General features: G+C 48.8%; 1 protein-coding gene across 1 annotated transcript in view; it reads right to left on the bottom strand.

Annotated features, from left to right (window-relative positions):
- Nucleotides 1-18,798, bottom strand: part of TECPR2 (tectonin beta-propeller repeat containing 2) — a 69,512-nt gene that overhangs the window by 45,920 nt on the left and 4,794 nt on the right. The window contains 4 exon segments of the mRNA XM_063946603.1: nucleotides 182-228; nucleotides 231-312; nucleotides 754-882; nucleotides 3,365-3,641. Coding sequence (XP_063802673.1) covers nucleotides 182-228; nucleotides 231-312; nucleotides 754-882; nucleotides 3,365-3,583 — 477 coding nt within the window. The 5' untranslated portion in view covers nucleotides 3,584-3,641.

The following is an 18,798-nucleotide window of genomic DNA, read 5'->3' as shown; positions in this document are numbered from 1 at the left end:
AAGTACCCTACACAAAGACAAATGTGCCAGAAGAGTTAGCAGGAGGTAGGTGTGTGTGTGTGTGTGTGTGTGTGTGTGGGGGGGGGGGGGGGGGGGGGGGGGGGGGGGTGTTGGGCACAGATGAATTTGGGGAGTGGGAGCAGCCAAGATGTCACAGTCCCCACTAGGTGTTGGCACGCACCTTGTCAAAGTCTAGATCAGCCAGTACGATCTTCCCTCTGTCATCCCGGAGAATAATTTCGTCCCATTGGGGCTCCAGGCTAGTGCGGTGATACTGCTCTTGTGGATTCCGAGTACGTCAAACCTCCTCAACTGCAACAAAAACCGTAAACCAATCAGTAAACCGGCGTGAGACCGCGAGACAAACAGAATTTCTAGAGGACGTGTGCCCACAGGAGACTCGGCACCGGAGGCGCCAGCACTGACTGGCAGAGTAACATTTCTCAATGGCCTGATAATCCCCCAATGTCAGGGGGACGTGTGTCTGCACTGCAGAAGTCCGAGTGTGACAATCACAGAGAAGCGTCCGTGTAACACAACCTTGCACACCAGCCCGACATCCTCCGCTGTTAATACACAGAGGTTTCTATCACTTGTGTTTTAAACAGAGAGAAAAAATATATATCTTTTCACAAACAATATAAAGCGGAACCTGGGCATATTTAGCATGCAATGATGAATGTACCCACAGCGCATCCCCCAGGGTTCTAAGATCCCCCTGTGAACATCCTGTCCAATGGATATCACACTGACCTGCTTATTCCTCCCGGCAGCGGAGACACCAGCTGGAACACGGCCACCCTGCCCCGATACAGTGCCCACTGCCACCAGGTCATCAAAGCAGCTGAGCAGCTTCAGGACAGATACAGACTCCGTTTTCCTCTGCAATAGAACAGGAGAACCATGTACAATGGCTGACGCTAATGTGCAGAAGCCGGGGCTCAGCCACTAGCGGGGAGAATATAATGATAGCGAGAGACGCGGTTTCTGGACCTCACCGGCCAGAGGGGTCTGTGGATGCAAATATATAGAGATGAGCGGATTCGGTTTTACTCGGATTTACTCGGTTCTCAAAACGGCATTTTATTGGCTCACGAATGTCACGTGTTTTGGATAGCCAATCAGATGCCGTTTTCAGAACCGAGGTAAGAACCGAATCCCGCTCATCTCTAGTAATATACAGTAAGACGGTTCTACAATCCATTTCCCTATAAACGCAGAGTACAGAGTAACATACAGATATCAGGAGTCTGCACATTGCGGTAAGTCGCAGTGAGAACGTGGGCGATGGTCCTGCAACAACGATCGCAGCGAGGATTTATTCGCAGTGAAAGACAGTCAGGGACCATGTGGAGGAGGGTAACGGGGAGTGAAGCTTCTCCCCGCAGCCACTATATACACATAGCGAATGGCGCACATCTCTGTGCCAGGCCCAGCGTGCGTCTGTAACGTAGGAGAAGGGGGGGGGGATGCATTGCAGCATTTCAGTACACAGTCATTGCTCTAATATATTGCTCAGTCAGTAATATGATAATCTTATGATGGAAAATGTAGTGTAATGGCAGCATTACTGCAGCACCCATCTGTGGCGGATGGAGACTCTGGCGGCCACGAATAAGCAGAAGACGCAGCGGCTATATTCAGCGGTGCATAATGAAGCCAGACTGCTAAAGAGGAGACATCAGAGGAGATGATACAAAGCTTAGACAGCACTGAGAGAACAGATAGATCAGGGAATAGGCCTGTGATCTGCCTGTACACCATCTGCGCTGTGCCAGAAGCAGGATACGCCGTTACACGCGCTTCCAGGCTTAGAGAAGCCAAATAAAATCACTTTATAGTCCACATGTCTATGGTGCATACACACAGCCGGGTAACTGCATACACATACACACACACACACACACACACACCGGTAACTGCATACACACAGCCGCCACTGCATACAAACACCGGTCACTGCATACACACAGCCGGTAACTGCATACACACACACACACACACACACACACACACACACACACACACCGGTAACTGCATACACACAGCCGCCACTGCATACAAACACCGGTCACTGCATACACACAGCGGTAACTGCATACACACACACACCGGTAACTGCATACACACACACCGGTAACTGCATACAAACGCCGCCACTGCATACACACATAGGTGGTCACTGCATACACACAGCCGGTAACTGCATACACACACACAACACACACCACACACACACACACACCGGTAACTGCATATACACACGCACACACACGGTAACTGCATACACACAGCCACCACTGCATACACACACAGGAGGTCACTGCATACACACACAGGAGGTCACTGCATACACACAGCCGGCCACTACATACACACACAGGAGGTCACTGCATACACACAGCCGGCCACTGCATACACACACAGGAGGTCACTGCATACACACACACACAGCCGGCAACTGCATACACACACAGCCGGCAACTGCATACACACACAGGAGGTCACTGCATACACACACAGGAGGTCACTGCATACACACACAGGAGGTCACTGCATACACACACAGCCGGTCACTGCATACACACACAGCCGGTCACTGCATACACACACAGCCGGTCACTGCATACACACACAGCCGGTCACTGCATACACACACAGCCGGTCACTGCATACACACAGCCACCACTGCATACACACAGCCACCCACTGCATACAAACACCGGTCACTGCATACACACACACACACACACACACACACACACACACACACACACACCGGTAACTGCATAGACACAGCCGGCCACTGCATACACAAACAGGAGGTCACTGCACACACAAACAGGAGGTCACTGCACACACAAACAGGAGGTCACTGCAAACACACACAGGAGGTCACTGCAAAACACACACACACACAGCACACACCGGTAACTGCATACACACAGCCGGCCACTGCATACACAAACAGGAGGTCACTGCACACACAAACAGGAGGTCACTGCACACACACAGCCGCCACTGATTCATAAAGCTCTATAAAAACGGTCCGTAACGCATACTCCTATCATGGCTGTACTATGAGGAGCTCTCTGTGTGCTGATAACTCTTCCTCCCAAGCTCTCCACGTTCCCCTACATATCTTATATAACACAATTCTGCAGTTTCCGATGATAAAAGACAACATACACATTATTGTTACTATTATACAGCGCTCCACAGCGGGGAAAGCAGGACATAAAGGGCGGGGGTCTCTCCCTACATGCAATGCAATGAGGGATCTCCATGATCAGGTCTCCTGCACACCAATTCATCCAACGGGCTGTTACACTGTATCACCGGCAGGGGTCACCAGGACTCTTACCTCTAGGTTGTACTTCCTCATCTGGTTTGTGTGTCGGCAGTACAGATACAACATCCCGATGCTGCTCCCAATCGCAATATAGTCGCCATTAACGTCAAGTGCAGTGAGATAGACGAGGTAGGTCCGGAATCCCTTTTGTACTTTAGCCGGGATAGCATTAAGGATGGAATACAAGGGACAGAACTCCTTAAATGTAATAGTTCCCGGAAGAGTGGCCATGGCTGCCTGCTTCGTACATGGAAGAGCGCAATCACTTCATTCCATCGTCAGTGGGCACCTGGAACCAAAAGCAAAAGACATTAACGCTGTGCGCAGATAGCGCTCGATCAACAAGTACAGACAATAACCCCCGTACAGGATAACAGCTGCGACTATGAATCTTGCGTTGTTGGGTGGATGCTCAGAGCCAGAATCCCCCACCAAAACTTACTCTGTGCCCCCTGATCACGAAGGCACCTGTATATAGGTATATGAGACGTGGCTGCTAAATAACAAGACTCTACTTGTAAAAAATAAACCATGAGATAAAATGGAGTAGGGGAAGAAATAGGATTTTGGTACTTACCAGATAAATCCTTTTCTTTGAATCCATAGGGGGCACTGGAATACTCTTGAGATATGGACGGCTTTAGCAGAACAAGGCACTGAATATTTAAATTTAGTAACTTTCCTTCCCTCCATATTCCCAGAGTACCTCAGTGTTTTTTACTGAGCCGAACAAGAGCGATAGAGAGGATGGAACAATGGAGAATTACATATAACATTATAACATAACGGACAACAATAAAGTTGACACATAACGTTACTGACAACTAAACAGTTGACACCATAACCGATAGAACTTGAAAATTTGAACAAATCGGTGAGAGTGTGTTACCATAAGATCACCTGAACTTACCACAAACCAGGTAAAATTGCTCTGGGTGGGCGTCCAGTGCCCCCTACGGATTCAAAGAAAAGGATTTACCTGGTAAGTAACAAAATCCTATTTTCTTTTTCATCCACTAGGGGTCACTGGAGTACTCTTGGGACGTACCAAAGCTTCCCCCGTGGACGGGCGAGCAGTTTGGCACCTGTAACACTAGACGGCCAAAGCTAGATGCTGATGCCGCAAACGTATCAAACTTGTAAAAGCGCACAAACGTGTGCACTGATGACCATGTAGCCGCACGGCAAAGCTGCGTCATAGAAGCCCCACGACCAGCTGCCCATGAGGTTCCCACAGAACGTGTGGAATGAGCTGTTACTGATATAGGCGGCTGTAACCTAGCATGAAGGTAAGCCTGACGTATGGTCAGTTTAATCCATCTGGACAAGGTCTGCTTAGAAGCTGGCTAACCCATCTTGGCAGCATCATAAAGAACAAACAACGTATTCGTCTTACGAACTGTAGACGTTCGGGATACATAAACGCGTAGTGCGCGTACCACATCCAAAGTTGCAGAATCTCCTGTTAACACAGGAACTACTATTGGTTGATTTATGTGAAAAGATGACACTACCTTTGGTAAGACGGGTGGTCTTCAGTATGCCGGCTGTCGGGATCCCGGCGCACAGTATACCGGCGCCGGAATCCCGACAGCCGGCATACCGACACTTATTCTCCCTCGTGGGGGTCCACGCCCCCCCTGGAGGGAGAATAAATAAGATTTTACTTACAGGTAAATCTATTTCTCGTAGTCCGTAGAGCAGTGGTTCTAAAACTCGGTCCTCAGGACCCCACACAGTGCATGTTTTGCAGGTAACCCAGCAAGTGCACAGGTGTATTAATTACTCACTGACACATTTTAAAAGGTCCACAGGTGGAGCTAATTATTTCACTTGTGATTTTGTGAGGAGACCTGCAAAACATGCACCGTGTGGGGTCCTGAGGACCGAGTTTGAGAACCTGTGCCGTAGAGGCTGCTGGGGACTCCGTAAGGACCATGGGGATAGACGGGCTCCGCAGGAGACATGGGCACTTTAAGAAAGAATTTAGTTCCTGGTGTGCACTGACTCCTCCAGACCTCAGTTAGAGAAACTGTGCCCAGAGGAGACTGACAGTACGAGGAAAGGATTTTGGTAATCCAGGGCAAGATTCATACCAGCCACACCAATCACACCGTATAACTTGTGATAACAACCCAGTTAACAGTATGACAAACAACATAGCATCAGTTCATGCCCGATGCAACAATAACGTAACCCTTATTGAAGCAATAACTATATACAAGTCTTGCAGAAGTAGTCCGCACTTGGGACGGGAGCCCAGCATCCTCTACGGACTACGAGAAATAGATTTACCGGTAAGTAAAATCTTATTTTCTCTAACGTCCTAGAGGATGCTGGGGACTCCGTAAGGACCATGGGGATTATACCAAAGCTCCCAAACGGGCGGGAGAGTGCGGATGACTCTGCAGCACCGATTGAGCAAACAGGAGGTCCTCCTCAGCCAGGGTATCAAACTTATAGACTTTTGCAAAAGTGTTTGAACCCGACCAAGTAGCAGCTTGACACAGCTGTAGTGCCGAGACCCCCCGGGCAGCCGCCCAAGAAGAGCCCAACTTCCTGGTGGAATGGGCCTTGACCGATTTTGGTAACGGCAATCCAGCCGTAGAATGCGCTTGCTGAATCGTGTTACAGATCCAGCGAGCAATAGTCTGCTTTGAAGCAGGAGCACCAATCTTGTTGGATGCATACAGGACAAACAGCGACTCTGTTTTCCTGACTCTAGCCGTTCTGGCTACATAAACCTTCAAAGCCCTGACCACATCAAACAACTCGGAATCCTCCAAGTCACGAGTAGCCACAGGCACCACAATAGGTTGGTTCATATGAAAAGATGATACCACTTTTGGCAGAAATTGAGGACGGGTCCGCAATTCCGCTCTATCCATATGGAAAGCCAGATAGGGGCTTTTATGTGACAAAGCCGCTAATTCTGACACTCGCCTAGCCGAAGCCAAGGCTAATAACATGACCACCTTCCACGTGAGATATTTTAACTCCACCGTTTTAAGTGGTTCAAACCAGTGTGACTTTAGGAAACTTAACACCACGTTAAGATCCCAAGGTGCCACCGGAGGCACAAAAGGAGGCTGAATATGCAGCACTCCTTTTACAAAAGTCTGAACTTCTGGTAGAGAAGTCAACTCTTTTTGAAAGAAAATGGATAGGGCCGAAATCTGGACCTTAATGGAGCCTAATTTTAGGCCCAAATTCACTCCAGACTGTAGGAAGTGAAGGAAACGGCCCAGCTGGAATTCTTCCGTAGGAGCATTCCTGGCCTCACACCAAGAAACATATTTTCGCCATATACGGTGATAATGTTTAGATGTCACGTCCTTCCTAGCCTTTATCAGCGTAGGAATAACCTTATCCGGAATGCCTTTCTCTGCTAGGATCCGGCGTTCAACCGCCATGCCGTCAAACGCAGCCGCGGTAAGTCTTGGAACAGACAGGGCCCCTGTTGCAACAGGTCCTGTCTTAGAGGAAGAGGCCACGGGTCTTCTGTGAGCATTTCTTGCAGATCTGGATACCAAGTCCTTCGTGGCCAATCTGGAACAATGAGGATTGTTCGCACTCCTCTTTTTCTTATTATCCTCAGCACCTTGGGTATGAGAGGAAATACATAGACCGACTGGAACACCCACGGTGTCACCAGGGCGTCTACAGCTACTGCCTGAGGGTCTCTTGACCTGGCGCAATACCTCTGTAGCTTTTTGTTGAGGCGGGATGCCATCATGTCCACCTGTGCTATCTCCCACCGACTTGTAATCTGTGCGAAGACTTCGTGATGAAGTCCCCACTCTCCCGGGTGTAGGTCGTGTCTGCTGAGGAAGTCTGCTTCCCAGTTGTCCACTCCCGGAATGAACAGTGCGCTTACATGATTTTCCGCCCAGCAAAGAATTCTGATGGCTTCCGCCATCGCCACTCTGCTCCTTGTGCCGCCTTGGCGGTTTACATGAGCCACTGCGGTGATGATGTCTGACTGGATCAGAACCGGTTGGTCGCGAAGCAAGGTCTCCGCTTGACGCAAGGCGTTGTATATGGCCCTTAGCTCCACGATGTTGACTTGACCAAAGACCTTGGAAATTTCTTCCCTGTGTGACTGCTCCCCAACCTCGGAGGCTTGCGTCCGTGGTCACCAGGACCCAGTCCTGAATGCCGAATCTGCGGCACTCGAGAAGGTGAGCACTCTGCAGCCACCACAGAAGTGACACCCTGGCCCTGGGGGACAGGGTGATCAACCGATGCATCTGAAGATGTGACCCGGACCACTTGTCCAGTAAGTCCCGTTGGAAAGTCCGCGCATGGAACCTGCCAAAGGGAATGGCCTCGTATGATGCCACCATCTTTCCCAGGACTCGAGTGCAGTGATGCACTGACACCTGTTTTGGTTTCAATAGGTTCCTGACCAGGGTCATGAGTTCCTGGGCTTTTTCTATCGGGAGATAAACCCTTTTCTGGTCTATGTCCAGAATCATGCCCAAGAAAGGCAGACGAGTTGTAGGAACCAACTGCGACTTTGGAATATTGAGAATCCAGCCGTGTTGCTGTAACACTTCCAGTGAAAGTGATACGCTGTTCAGCAACTGCTCTCTTGATCTCGCTTTTATGAGGAGATCGTCCAAGTACGAGATAATTGTGACACCTTGCTTCCGCAGGAGTACCATCATTTCCGCCATTACCTTGGTGAAGATTCGCGGGGCCGTGGAGAGACCATACGGCAACGTCTGAAATTGGTAATGACAATCCTGTACCGCAAATCTGAGGTACGCCTGATGAGGTGGATAAATGGGGACATGAAGGTATGCATCCTTTATGTCCAGAGACACCATAAAATCCCCCCTTCCAGGCTTGCGATGACCGCTCTTAGCGATTCCATCTTGAACTTGAACCTTTTAAAGTATAGGTTCAGGGATTTTAAATTTAATATGGGTCTGACCGAACCGTCCGGTTTCAGGACTACAAACATGGTCGAACAATAACCCCTTCCCTGTTGAAGGAGGGGAACCTTGACCACCACCTGTTGAAGATACAATTTTTGTATTGCATTTAACACTATTTCCCTCTCTCGGGGGGAAGCTGGTAGGGCCGATTTGAAATATTGGCGAGGAGGCATCTCTTCGAATTCCAGCATGTAACCCTGAGACACAATTTCTATTGCCCAGGGATCCACCTGGGAGTGAACCCAGATGTGGCTGAAATCTCGAAGACGTGCCCCCACTGGGGCGGACTCTTGTAGTGGAGCCCCAGCGTCATGCGGTGGGATTTTGTAGAGGCCTGGGAGGACTTCTGTTCCTGGGAACTAGCTGTATTGTGCAGCTTCTTTCCTCTGCCTCTACCTCTGGCAAGAAAGGACGCACCTCGGACTTTCTTGTTTCTTTGTGATCGAAAGGACTGCATTTGATAATGCGGTGCTCTCTTAGGCTGTGAGGGAATATAAGGCAAAAAATTTGACTTTCCAGCTGTAGCTGTGGAGACCAGGTCCGAGATACCCTCCCCGAATAATTACTCACCCTTGTAAGGTAAAACCTCCATATGCCTTTTTGAGTCGGCATCACCTGTCCATTACCGAGTCCACAGGACCCTTCTGGCAGAAATCGACATAGCGTTTATTCTAGAACCCAGCAGACTAATGTCTCTTTGAGCATCTCTCATATATAGGACAGCGTCTTTAATATGCCCCAGGGTCAATAATATAGTATCCTTATCTAGGGTATCAATTTCCTCAGACAAGGTATCCGTCCATGCCGCTACAGCACTACACACCCAGGCCGACGCAATTGCCGGTCTTAGTAAGGTACCTGAATGTGTATAAATGGACTTCAGGGTAACCTCCTGTTTGCGATCAGCAGCATCTCTGAGGGTAGCCGTATCCTGTGACGGCAGGGATACCTTCTTGGATGAGCGTGTTAAAGCTTTGTCCACCCTAGGGGAGGATTCCCATCGTAACCTGTCCGTTGGCGGGAAAGGATACGCCATAAGAATCCGTTTGGAAATCTGCAGTTTTTTATCTGGAGATTCCCAAGCCTTTTCACATAACTCACTCAGTTCGTGTGAGGGGGGAAAGGTTACCTCATGCTTCTTTCCCTTATACATATGCACCCTCTTGTCAGGGACAGGGGTTTCCTCTGTGATGTGCAAAACATCCTTAATTGCTATAATCATATATCGGATGGATTTAGCCAATTTTGGCTGTAACTTTGCATCATCGTAATCGACACTGGAGTCAGAATCCATGTCGGTATCTGTGTCAACAATTTGGGATAGTGGGCGCTTATGAGACCCTGAGGGTCCCTGCGACATAGGATCAGGCACGGGTTGAGACCCTGACTGTCCCAAGGCTTCAGCCTTGTCTAATCTTTTATGCAAGGAATTAACATTAGCATTTAAAACCTTCCACATCTCCATCCAATCAGGTGTCGGCGCCGTCGGCGGAGACACCACATTCATTTGCTCCCGCTCCTCTCCCACATAGCCTTCCTGATCAGACATGTCAACACAAGCGTACCGACACACCACACACACAGGGAATGTCCTTTCTGAAGAAAGTTCCCCCACAAGGCCCTTTGGAGAGACAGAGTATGCCAGCACACACCCCAGCGCTATATATTGTAAAGCGCAACGGTATATGCTGCGCTATATAAGAAACTGTTAATAAATAAATAAATAATAATATATCCCAGGAATAACACAGTAACTTAATGTTAACCCAGTAGCTGCTGTATGTATATCTTTTTGCGCCTAATTATCTGCCCCCTCTCTTTTCAACCCTCTTCTACCGTGTATCAGCAGGGGAGAGCCCAGGGAGCTTCCTCTCAGCGGTGCTGTGGAGAAAAAATGGCGCTGGTGAGTGCTGAGGGAGAAGCCCCGCCCCCTCGGCGGCGGGCTTCTGTCCCGCTTAAACTGTATTTTTTTGGCGGGGGCTCATACATATATACAGTGCCCAGCTGTATATATATATGTGTTCTTTTGCCAATATGAGGTTCCAAATGCTGCCCAGGGTGCCCCCCCCCCTGCGCCCTGCACCCTTACAGTGACCGGAGTATGTGAGGTGTGTGGAGCAATGGCGCACAGCTGCAGTGCTGTGCGTTACCTCAGTGAAGATCATGAAGTCTTCTGCCGCCTGTGAAGTCTTCTTTTCTTCTCATACTCACCCGGCTTCTGTCTGCCGGCACTGGGAGGGGGACGGCGGCGCAGCTCTGGGACGGACGGCGAGGGTGAGATCCTGCGTACCGATCCCTCTGGAGCTAATGGTGTCCAGTAGCCTAAGAAGCAGGACCTAGCTTCAGAGAGTAGGGCTGCTTCTCTCCCCTCAGTCCCACGATGCAGGGAGTCTGTTGCCAGCAGAGCTCCCTGAAAATAAAAAACCTAACAAAATACTTTCCATCAGCAAACTCAGGAGAGCTCACTGAAAAGCACCCAGCTCCTCTGGGCACAGTATCAAACTGAGGTCTGGAGGAGGGGCATAGAGGGAGGAGCCAGTGCACACCAGGAACTAAATTCTTTCTTAAAGTGCCCATGTCTCCTGCGGAGCCCGTCTATCCCCATGGTCCTTACGGAGTCCCCAGCATCCTCTAGGACATTAGAGAAAAATAGCGTGGCGCGCGTAGTGCGCCACCGTGCCCGCAGCGTGGTGAGCGCAGCGAGCTTGCAAGGGGCTCATTTGCGCTCGCCACACTGTCGGTATGCCGGCGGTCGGGGCTCCCGGCGCCGGTATGCTGGTCGCCGGGAGCCTGACCGCCGGCATACCATACTACACCCGGTAAGACAACGGGATTCGTCCGAAGTTCCGCTCTGTCATCATGAAACACCAAATACGGTGGCTTGCATGACAAGGCACCCAAACCTGAAACACGCCTTGCCGAAGCTGAGGCTAGGAGAAAAATTGTTTTCCAAGTGAGAAACTTAATATCCACTTGTTGTAAGGGTTCAAAATATGAAGACTGTAAAAAATCTAAAACCAGACTCAAGTCCCATGGCGCTGTAGGTGGAATGAATGGAGGCTGTACTCTGAGAACACCTTGCAAAAAGGTGTGTACAGACGGCAATAGAGCCAAACGTCTTTGAAAATAAATTGACAAAGCAGATACCTGCACCTTTAGTGTAGTGTAGATAAACGCAGTCCTCCATCTAACCCCGTCTGTAGAAATAACAAAAGACGGGATAACTGGAAAGATGTCGGAAACTTCCGAACTTCACACCAACCTATATAGGCACGCCAAATTCTGTAATAATGAGCTGCCGTAACCGGCTTTCTAGCACGTAACATGGTTGGTATAACAGATTATGGAATGCCCTTTCTTCTTAAGAGGGCGGTCTCAACAGCCACCCCGTCAAACGCAGCCGCGCTAAATCGGGGTAAAGGAACGGACCCTGTTGTAACAGGTCCGGACGTAGCGGGAGCGGCCAAGGATCGTCTGCGAGTAGTCCGCGGAGATCCGAGAACCAAGCTCTCCAAGGCCAATGAGGCGCCACTAGTATGACTGTGGCGGACTCTCGTTTGATCCGTTTTAGCAACAGAGGGAGCAGCGGAAACGGTGGAAACAGATACACGAGGCTATACGGCCACGCGATTGTGAGAGCATCCACCGCCACTGCCTTTGGATCTCGCGTTCTGGACACATACTGGGGCGTTTGGTGATTGTGGCGCGATGCCATCAGATCCACTTGTGGGTAACCCCACCTCTGGACCAACAAGTTAAACACTTCTGGATTTAATGCCCATTCTCCTGGATGAAAATCCCGACTGCTGAGATAATCCGCCTCCCAGTTGTCCACTCCCGGAATGAACACTGCTGACAATATCACTTGGTGATGCTCGGCCCAATTGAGGATTCGAGCTACTTCCCGCATGGCCATGTGGCTTCTCGTTCCTCCTTGTTTGTTGATGTACGCGACCGCCGTCGCGTTGTTTGACTGCACCTGGACAGTCTGAGACCGGAGCATGTGCACTGCTTGTCGTAGCGCATTGTAAATTGCCCGGAGTTCCAGGACATTTATAGACAGCAATCTTTCGTGATCCGCCCAGAGACCCTGGAGCTGACAATTTTGAACCACAGCTCCCCAACCTCTGAGACTCGCGTCCGTCGTTAGAATTATCCAATTCCAGACGCCGAACCGTTTCCCTGCGGTTAGATTGTGTACTTTGAGCCACCAGAGTAGAGATACTCTGGCCCGTGGAGACAACCTCACCCTCTGGTGAATCTGCAGATGCGAGCCCGACCACTGTGCGAGCACATCCAGTTGAAAAGGACGTGAGTGAAATCTTCCGAACTGAAGCGCTTCGAAAGCCGCCACCATTGTGCCTAACAGGCGAATGCACAAATGTACAGAGACTGTGCGTGGCTTGAGCACTAATTGTACCAGACGACGAATACTCTGTACTTTCTGTTCTGGTAGGTAAATTCTTTGATCTACCGTATCGAGAATCATTCCTAGGAATTGAAGTCGTTGAGACGGAATCAGATGTGATTTCTTGAAGTTGACAATCCAACCGTGCTGAACTAGTACATTGTACGTCAGCAATGCATGTTGTAGGAGCATCTGTTGAGACGGAGCTTTGATGAGCAGATCGTCCAAGTACGGAACTATTATCACTCCCAGGGATCTGAGATGAGCTATCATCACAGACATCACTTTGGTGAATACCCGAGGCGCTGACGAGAGGCCAAACGGTAGAGCCTGAAACTGGTAATGGTTTTGCCATATCGCAAAACGCAAGAACCTCTGATGAGGTGGCCAAATCGGAATGTGTAAGTACGCATCCTTGAGATCCAGCGCAATCATGAATTCCTGTGGCTCTAAACCTGCAATTACTGACCGCAGAGACTCCATCTTGAATCTGTAGTAAGTGACGTACTGATTGAGCCCCTTTAAGTTCAATATTGGCCTGACCGAGCCATCCGGCTTTGGTACTACAAACAGACTGGAATAATAACCCTGACCTTGTTGGTGTACAGGGACCGGAATCAAAACTGCTGAATCCAGCAGAGACTGAATGGCAATTTGCAGAACCACCCTCTTGTCGTCCGACGCAGGCAGTCCTGTCTTGAAAAACCGCAGTGGCGGAAGACAGTCGAACTCTATTTTGTAACCTTTTAACACTAAATTGCGGATCCACCCATCTGTGGATGTCTGGAACCACGCCAAATGGAACGTCTGAAGGCGTGCTCCCACAACTGGAGATCCGAGATGGGCTGGGAGACCCTCATGCCACTGGCTTGTCGGTGACCTTAGCGTCCTTACGACTGGCGGTGGTTTGTTGAAAACCACGTCCTCGACCACCAGGCGTGGTTGTTCCTCTACCACTGCCTCGAAAGGGCTGAGGTCTAAAGGATTTGAACGCCGGCCAGAGTATTTCCGTCTACGTACCGTTGGAGGCAATGGAAGGAAAACAGACTTCCCTCCCGTTGCCTCAGAAATCCATTTGTCCAATTCAGGACCAAACAACTTCTTGCCATCGTAAGGTAACGCCTCTATACCTCTCTTAACCTCTGCCTCCGCTTGCCAAGACCGCAGCCAGAGTGCTCGTCGTGCTGTAACTAGCGACGATGAAAGGCGAGAAGAGAGCTGACAGACGTCAGTAGAAGCTGTACATAGATACTCAGCAGCTTCACAGATTTGATCAGCGAGAAGTATAAGGTGATCGTCATGTAGGGCAGGCTTGAGTTCTGTTATCCATACCATGAGCGCCTTAGTAACCCAAATGCCAACCAACCCAGGTCTAAGCAACACTCCTGCTGCTATATACATGGACTTTAGCATAGCTTCAATTTTCCGGTCTGAAGGGTCTTTAAGCGTAGTAGCAGCTGGCACTGGTATGGTTAATTTTTTTGCAAGTTTTGACACAGACGAATCCACCAATGGCGGATTCTCCCATGTAGCGGTCACAGACTCTGGAAACGGGTAACTCGACTTAAATCGGCGAGGAATAGAAAACCGTTTATCCGGATTCTTCCGGGTTTCTACTAACATCTTATTAAGAGATTCCGAAACAGGAAAACACATTGGAGATCTCTGTCGTTTAGTAAATACGACTTCATCATTTGTCAGAGGCTCCTCAGTCTCTGTAAACTTCAGAGACTGACGCACTGCCCTGATGAGATTATCAATGCCTGGGCTGTCAAAATCTTCACTATCTGACTGCTGGTCTAATTCGCCCTCCTCACCCTCATCTTGCGCAGTGAGGTCTGGCATAGAATCGTCAGAATGCAACATAGCAGAAACTGGTAAATCATAAGACAAATTAAATTTATCCCTTCTACCCAAAGTAGACTTGGACCTTTGGCAAGGCTGAGACCCCTCCGGTAGTTCTGGCGGTCTCACCCGAGACTCAGATCTTGCCACTTCCCACTCGTGTCGAGCAGCGGCCAATTCTGATTGCAACCCAGCCATTACATCTGCTAGCATTGCCCATGGAGGATCCGGGGATGAAACCGGCTTCGAGACCGGAGCGGAAATTGTATTTGTAGCTGAATTCACAAAACATACTGTACATGTGGTAGATCCATCCGGTAACACACTCTTACAGACATTGCAGTGAAACTGCTTTTTTGTTTTTGCTGGTGCCTTACTCATTATGCAGACAGACAATACAACAGACAAAGACAGACAACTTGCACGACTCAGTAAAATTGTTACTAAGGTGTGTCTATATATATATGGCCGAAGTGCAGTGCACGTGGCCAGACTGTATGAAACCTGATCCCAAATTCCCACTAACACCCCTGCGCCATCCGGTGGAGTAGTGTTGTAGGACAGGAATGTTCTGGAATCAGAAACAGAAAGAAACAGGAAGCATGGTTAAAAATGGCCCCTATGCCATGCTTACAGTTATAATCATAGTCTAGGTTATTTACAATGATAGCCTGTAACTAACCCCCTGTTTAAAAAGCTGAACAGCCTATTACTTATTAACCCATGCAGCCTTGCTATATGGTGCTGCTATGGGCATTTACTCCCCCTCACCCACCCTGCAGCTGCGCTGCTTGTAAGGTAGCTTCTCCCCCTTACTGCTCCCCTCGTGTACCTCCAGCTGACGGGAGCGGGTGCATGTTGGGGAGCGGATGCAGGGAGCCGGGGAGCGCTGTGCATAGTGCCGGGGAGCTGCGGTCCGGAAGAGCGGCCGGCGTCTCTGAGTGACGTGCGGCCGCTTTGAGCTGTGTCCCCGTAGACAGCGGCGGTGTAGAGCGGCTGGATCGGGCGGCCTCGTAACAGCGGCGGCCGGGTAATCAGCGGCGGGAGTAATCAGCGGCTGGCGGTAAAGGAACACTTTCCCCACACAGCGGGGCGGCAGCGTGAACTGACCACCCTGACCCCCCCAGCATACCATGTTCGTCGTGCCGTATGTAGTGAGGGGCTATGACGGAGCTTCTTCTGTAAGCTCCGTCCAGCCTTTCCAACAGGTGTGAGCTGCGTGTGGCTGTGAGGGTGCTCTTTGTGAGGACAGACACACCAGGCGCTGCTTCTGTGCAGCGGGCACTATCCCGGACCCAAGTTTCTTGATAAACTGGGAAGGGATGTGCTTAAGTTGTAAAAATAAAAATTAAATATTCAAAGTAAGTGTGGGAGGTCCACACAAGCGTGTCACTGCTGTGAGCACAGAAAAAACACTGAGGTACTCTGGGAATATGGAGGGGAGGAGAGTTACTAAATTTAAATATTCAGTGTCTTCTTCTGCTAAAGACGTCCATATCCCAAGAGTACTCCAGTGACCCCTAGTGGATGAAAAAGAAATTGACCTTGGACTTTCCTGAAACAGTTCTGCAAGTGTCACCCCTCCTGCACATAGTCTGCTGTCACACTGCGCTCGCGGAAGTTACATTTTTCCCGTGCGTCATAAAAATGCTTAGTTCAAAAGTAGAGCAATGTGTCAACTTAAAATTTTTAGTTAAATATAACAAAACGCCCACCGAATCTTCCCGTATGCTAACCGAGGATTGCGGGGCAGATTGCATGTCACATGCACGTGTGTTTGAGTGACACAGGAGATTTAGTGACGGCCGTGAGGATGATGAAAAGCCTGGAAGCCCTTGCTCATCAAAAACAAACAAAAATGTAGGGGAAAAAAATTGAGAAAATTGTGTAAATTGACCGGCGACTCGGAATGATAGCAGAAATGGTAAACATCCACAGTGGAACCGTCAGGCAAGTTTCGCATCAAGATCTTAACATGACAAATGTTTGTGCTAAGATGGTTCCAGGCTCCTCACTGGCGAGCAGAAAGAAAATGGAAAGTGAATTTGTATAGACGTTTCGGAACAAATGCATTCAATTTGAATTTTTGTGATGAAACATGGATCTTGCAGTGCAATATTGAGACAAACGCACATAACGCAATTACAGCCGACCGACATCAGCACCATAATGCTATAGAGCGCAATCTGCAGGAGGAATAATTTATATTCCAGAGCAGGAGCCAGGGAACCTCAGGCGCCTAGAACGTGCTGCTGTGTTTTACCTTTTACAGGTAACTGCGACAGATCCCACTGGCTACTAGTTTCTCCCGGCTCTATAGATCACAGGTTCTCAAACTCGGTCCTCGGGGGCCCACACAGTGCATGTTTTGCAGGTCTCCTCACAGAATCGCAAGTGAAATAATTAGCTCCACCTGTGGACCTTTTAAAATGTGGCAGTGAGTAATGAATACACCTGTGCACCTGCTGGGTTACCTGCAAAACATGCACTGTGTGGGGTCCTGAGGACCGAGTTTGAGAACCTCTGCTATAGATAGTACCTACGGTTGACGAATATTAAAGAACAAGTTTACGAGATATTATATATTTAACCTACAAGAAGGTACAACATAGTAACTAAGGTTGAAAAAAAGACAATTGTCCATCAAGTTCAACCTATTTGTGGTCTCCTATGCAGTCCTATTATAGGACTAGTTATTTTTCTGTTAGGACTAGTTATATTAACTATAATGCGTGCCTACGCACCATAACCCTGAATATCTTTATCCAATAGGAATTTATCTAACCCATTCTTAAAGGTGTTGACTGAGTTCGCCATTACTACTCTCTCAGGAAGGGAATTCCAAACACGTATTGTCCTTACTGTGAAAAAACCTTTTCGCCTCAATGTGCGGAAACTCCTCTCCTCTAACCTAAGCGAGTGACCACGTGTCATCTGTGCGGATCTTATAGAAAACAGGTCCCTCCCAAGCTCTGTGTATTGACCCCTTATATATATGTAGATGTTGATCATGTCCCCTCTTAGTCTCCTCTTTTCCAATGTAAACATGCCTAGCCTTGCAAGCCTTTCCTCGTATTCCAGCGCTCCATGCCCTTGATTAGTTTGGTCGCCCGCCTCTGAACCTTTTCTAGCTCCAGGATATCCTTTTTGTAATATGGTGGCCAAAATTGCACACAGTATTCAAGATGTGGCCTCACTAGTGATTTATATAATGGGAGTATAATACTCTCATCCCTTGCATCAATTCCCCGTTTTATGCATGCTAATATCTTATTAGCCTTCTTTGCTGCACTCCTACTTTGGGTACTGCTGCTTAATTTATCTATGTGAACCCCTACGTCTTTTTCCAGTACAAAATCCCCCAATATTACCCCATTTAGTATGTAGGTGTTATTTTTCGTCTTGCCCCCACAGTGCATTACCTTACAATTGTATATTTTCCATAGTGCATACATTTGCCAGACAGGTTCTGCTAGAGTATTTATAGCATTGCACTGTATTCTCACATCCGCCACATTCATTTGTTGAATGTCATATGTTTAATTCCCCAGAGCATATTCATCTTACTTGTGCTGGGGATTTCTCCTCTTCCTTTAATTGCAGATCCACAAACGTCTGTGGCAGGAAATAGGAACGCATTCATCGCAACACCCTGCTGCACTAACACAGTGACGTCACACCGTAACGCAGCCCTGTGTGTCTAGGGGCATAGCAGGGCCGGCTGCATAAATCTCTCAGCAGCAACTACAAAACAAGGCTCTCAGGAAAGATCATCAGAAGCAAGATCTACCCCCAAACACGATCATAGTGAAACCACCCGCATCAAAATTACAAGATCCTTGAATTCCGTCAGATGCTTGGAAATCCTGTACAACAGATAAATAGGAACGCCATGTGCCCAGCGCTGACCAATCACTAAACTGGACACACAGCGAGCAGCTATGAAAGGTGGAAGTGCAACAGCTGCTGCAGAATCCGTCCCAGGAGCGTGGGAGGGGGGGTTCCATATGATACTTGCTGGTGTGGGGAATTTGATACACGTGAAACCAAGTCATTTAAGTCACAATGTGACCACTACGTGTAACGTTTTGTTTCAGTTCCTGGATAATAGCAGATATCTAAGAAGAAAACCAGAATATATCAGCTGCCTCCAGTAGTGAAAGCAAATAAGCAGCGGATGAAGTCATTTGGGCTGATTACCATAGTGTACGTGTTATACCAGGTATAGAAGGAGAATATAATAAAACCCC

The sequence above is a fragment of the Pseudophryne corroboree genome, chromosome 12 (genome assembly GCF_028390025.1).
Source record: "Pseudophryne corroboree isolate aPseCor3 chromosome 12, aPseCor3.hap2, whole genome shotgun sequence".
In the NCBI taxonomy this organism is placed as follows: Eukaryota; Metazoa; Chordata; class Amphibia; order Anura; family Myobatrachidae; genus Pseudophryne; species Pseudophryne corroboree.
This window is presented reverse-complemented; position numbering and strand designations above follow the sequence as displayed.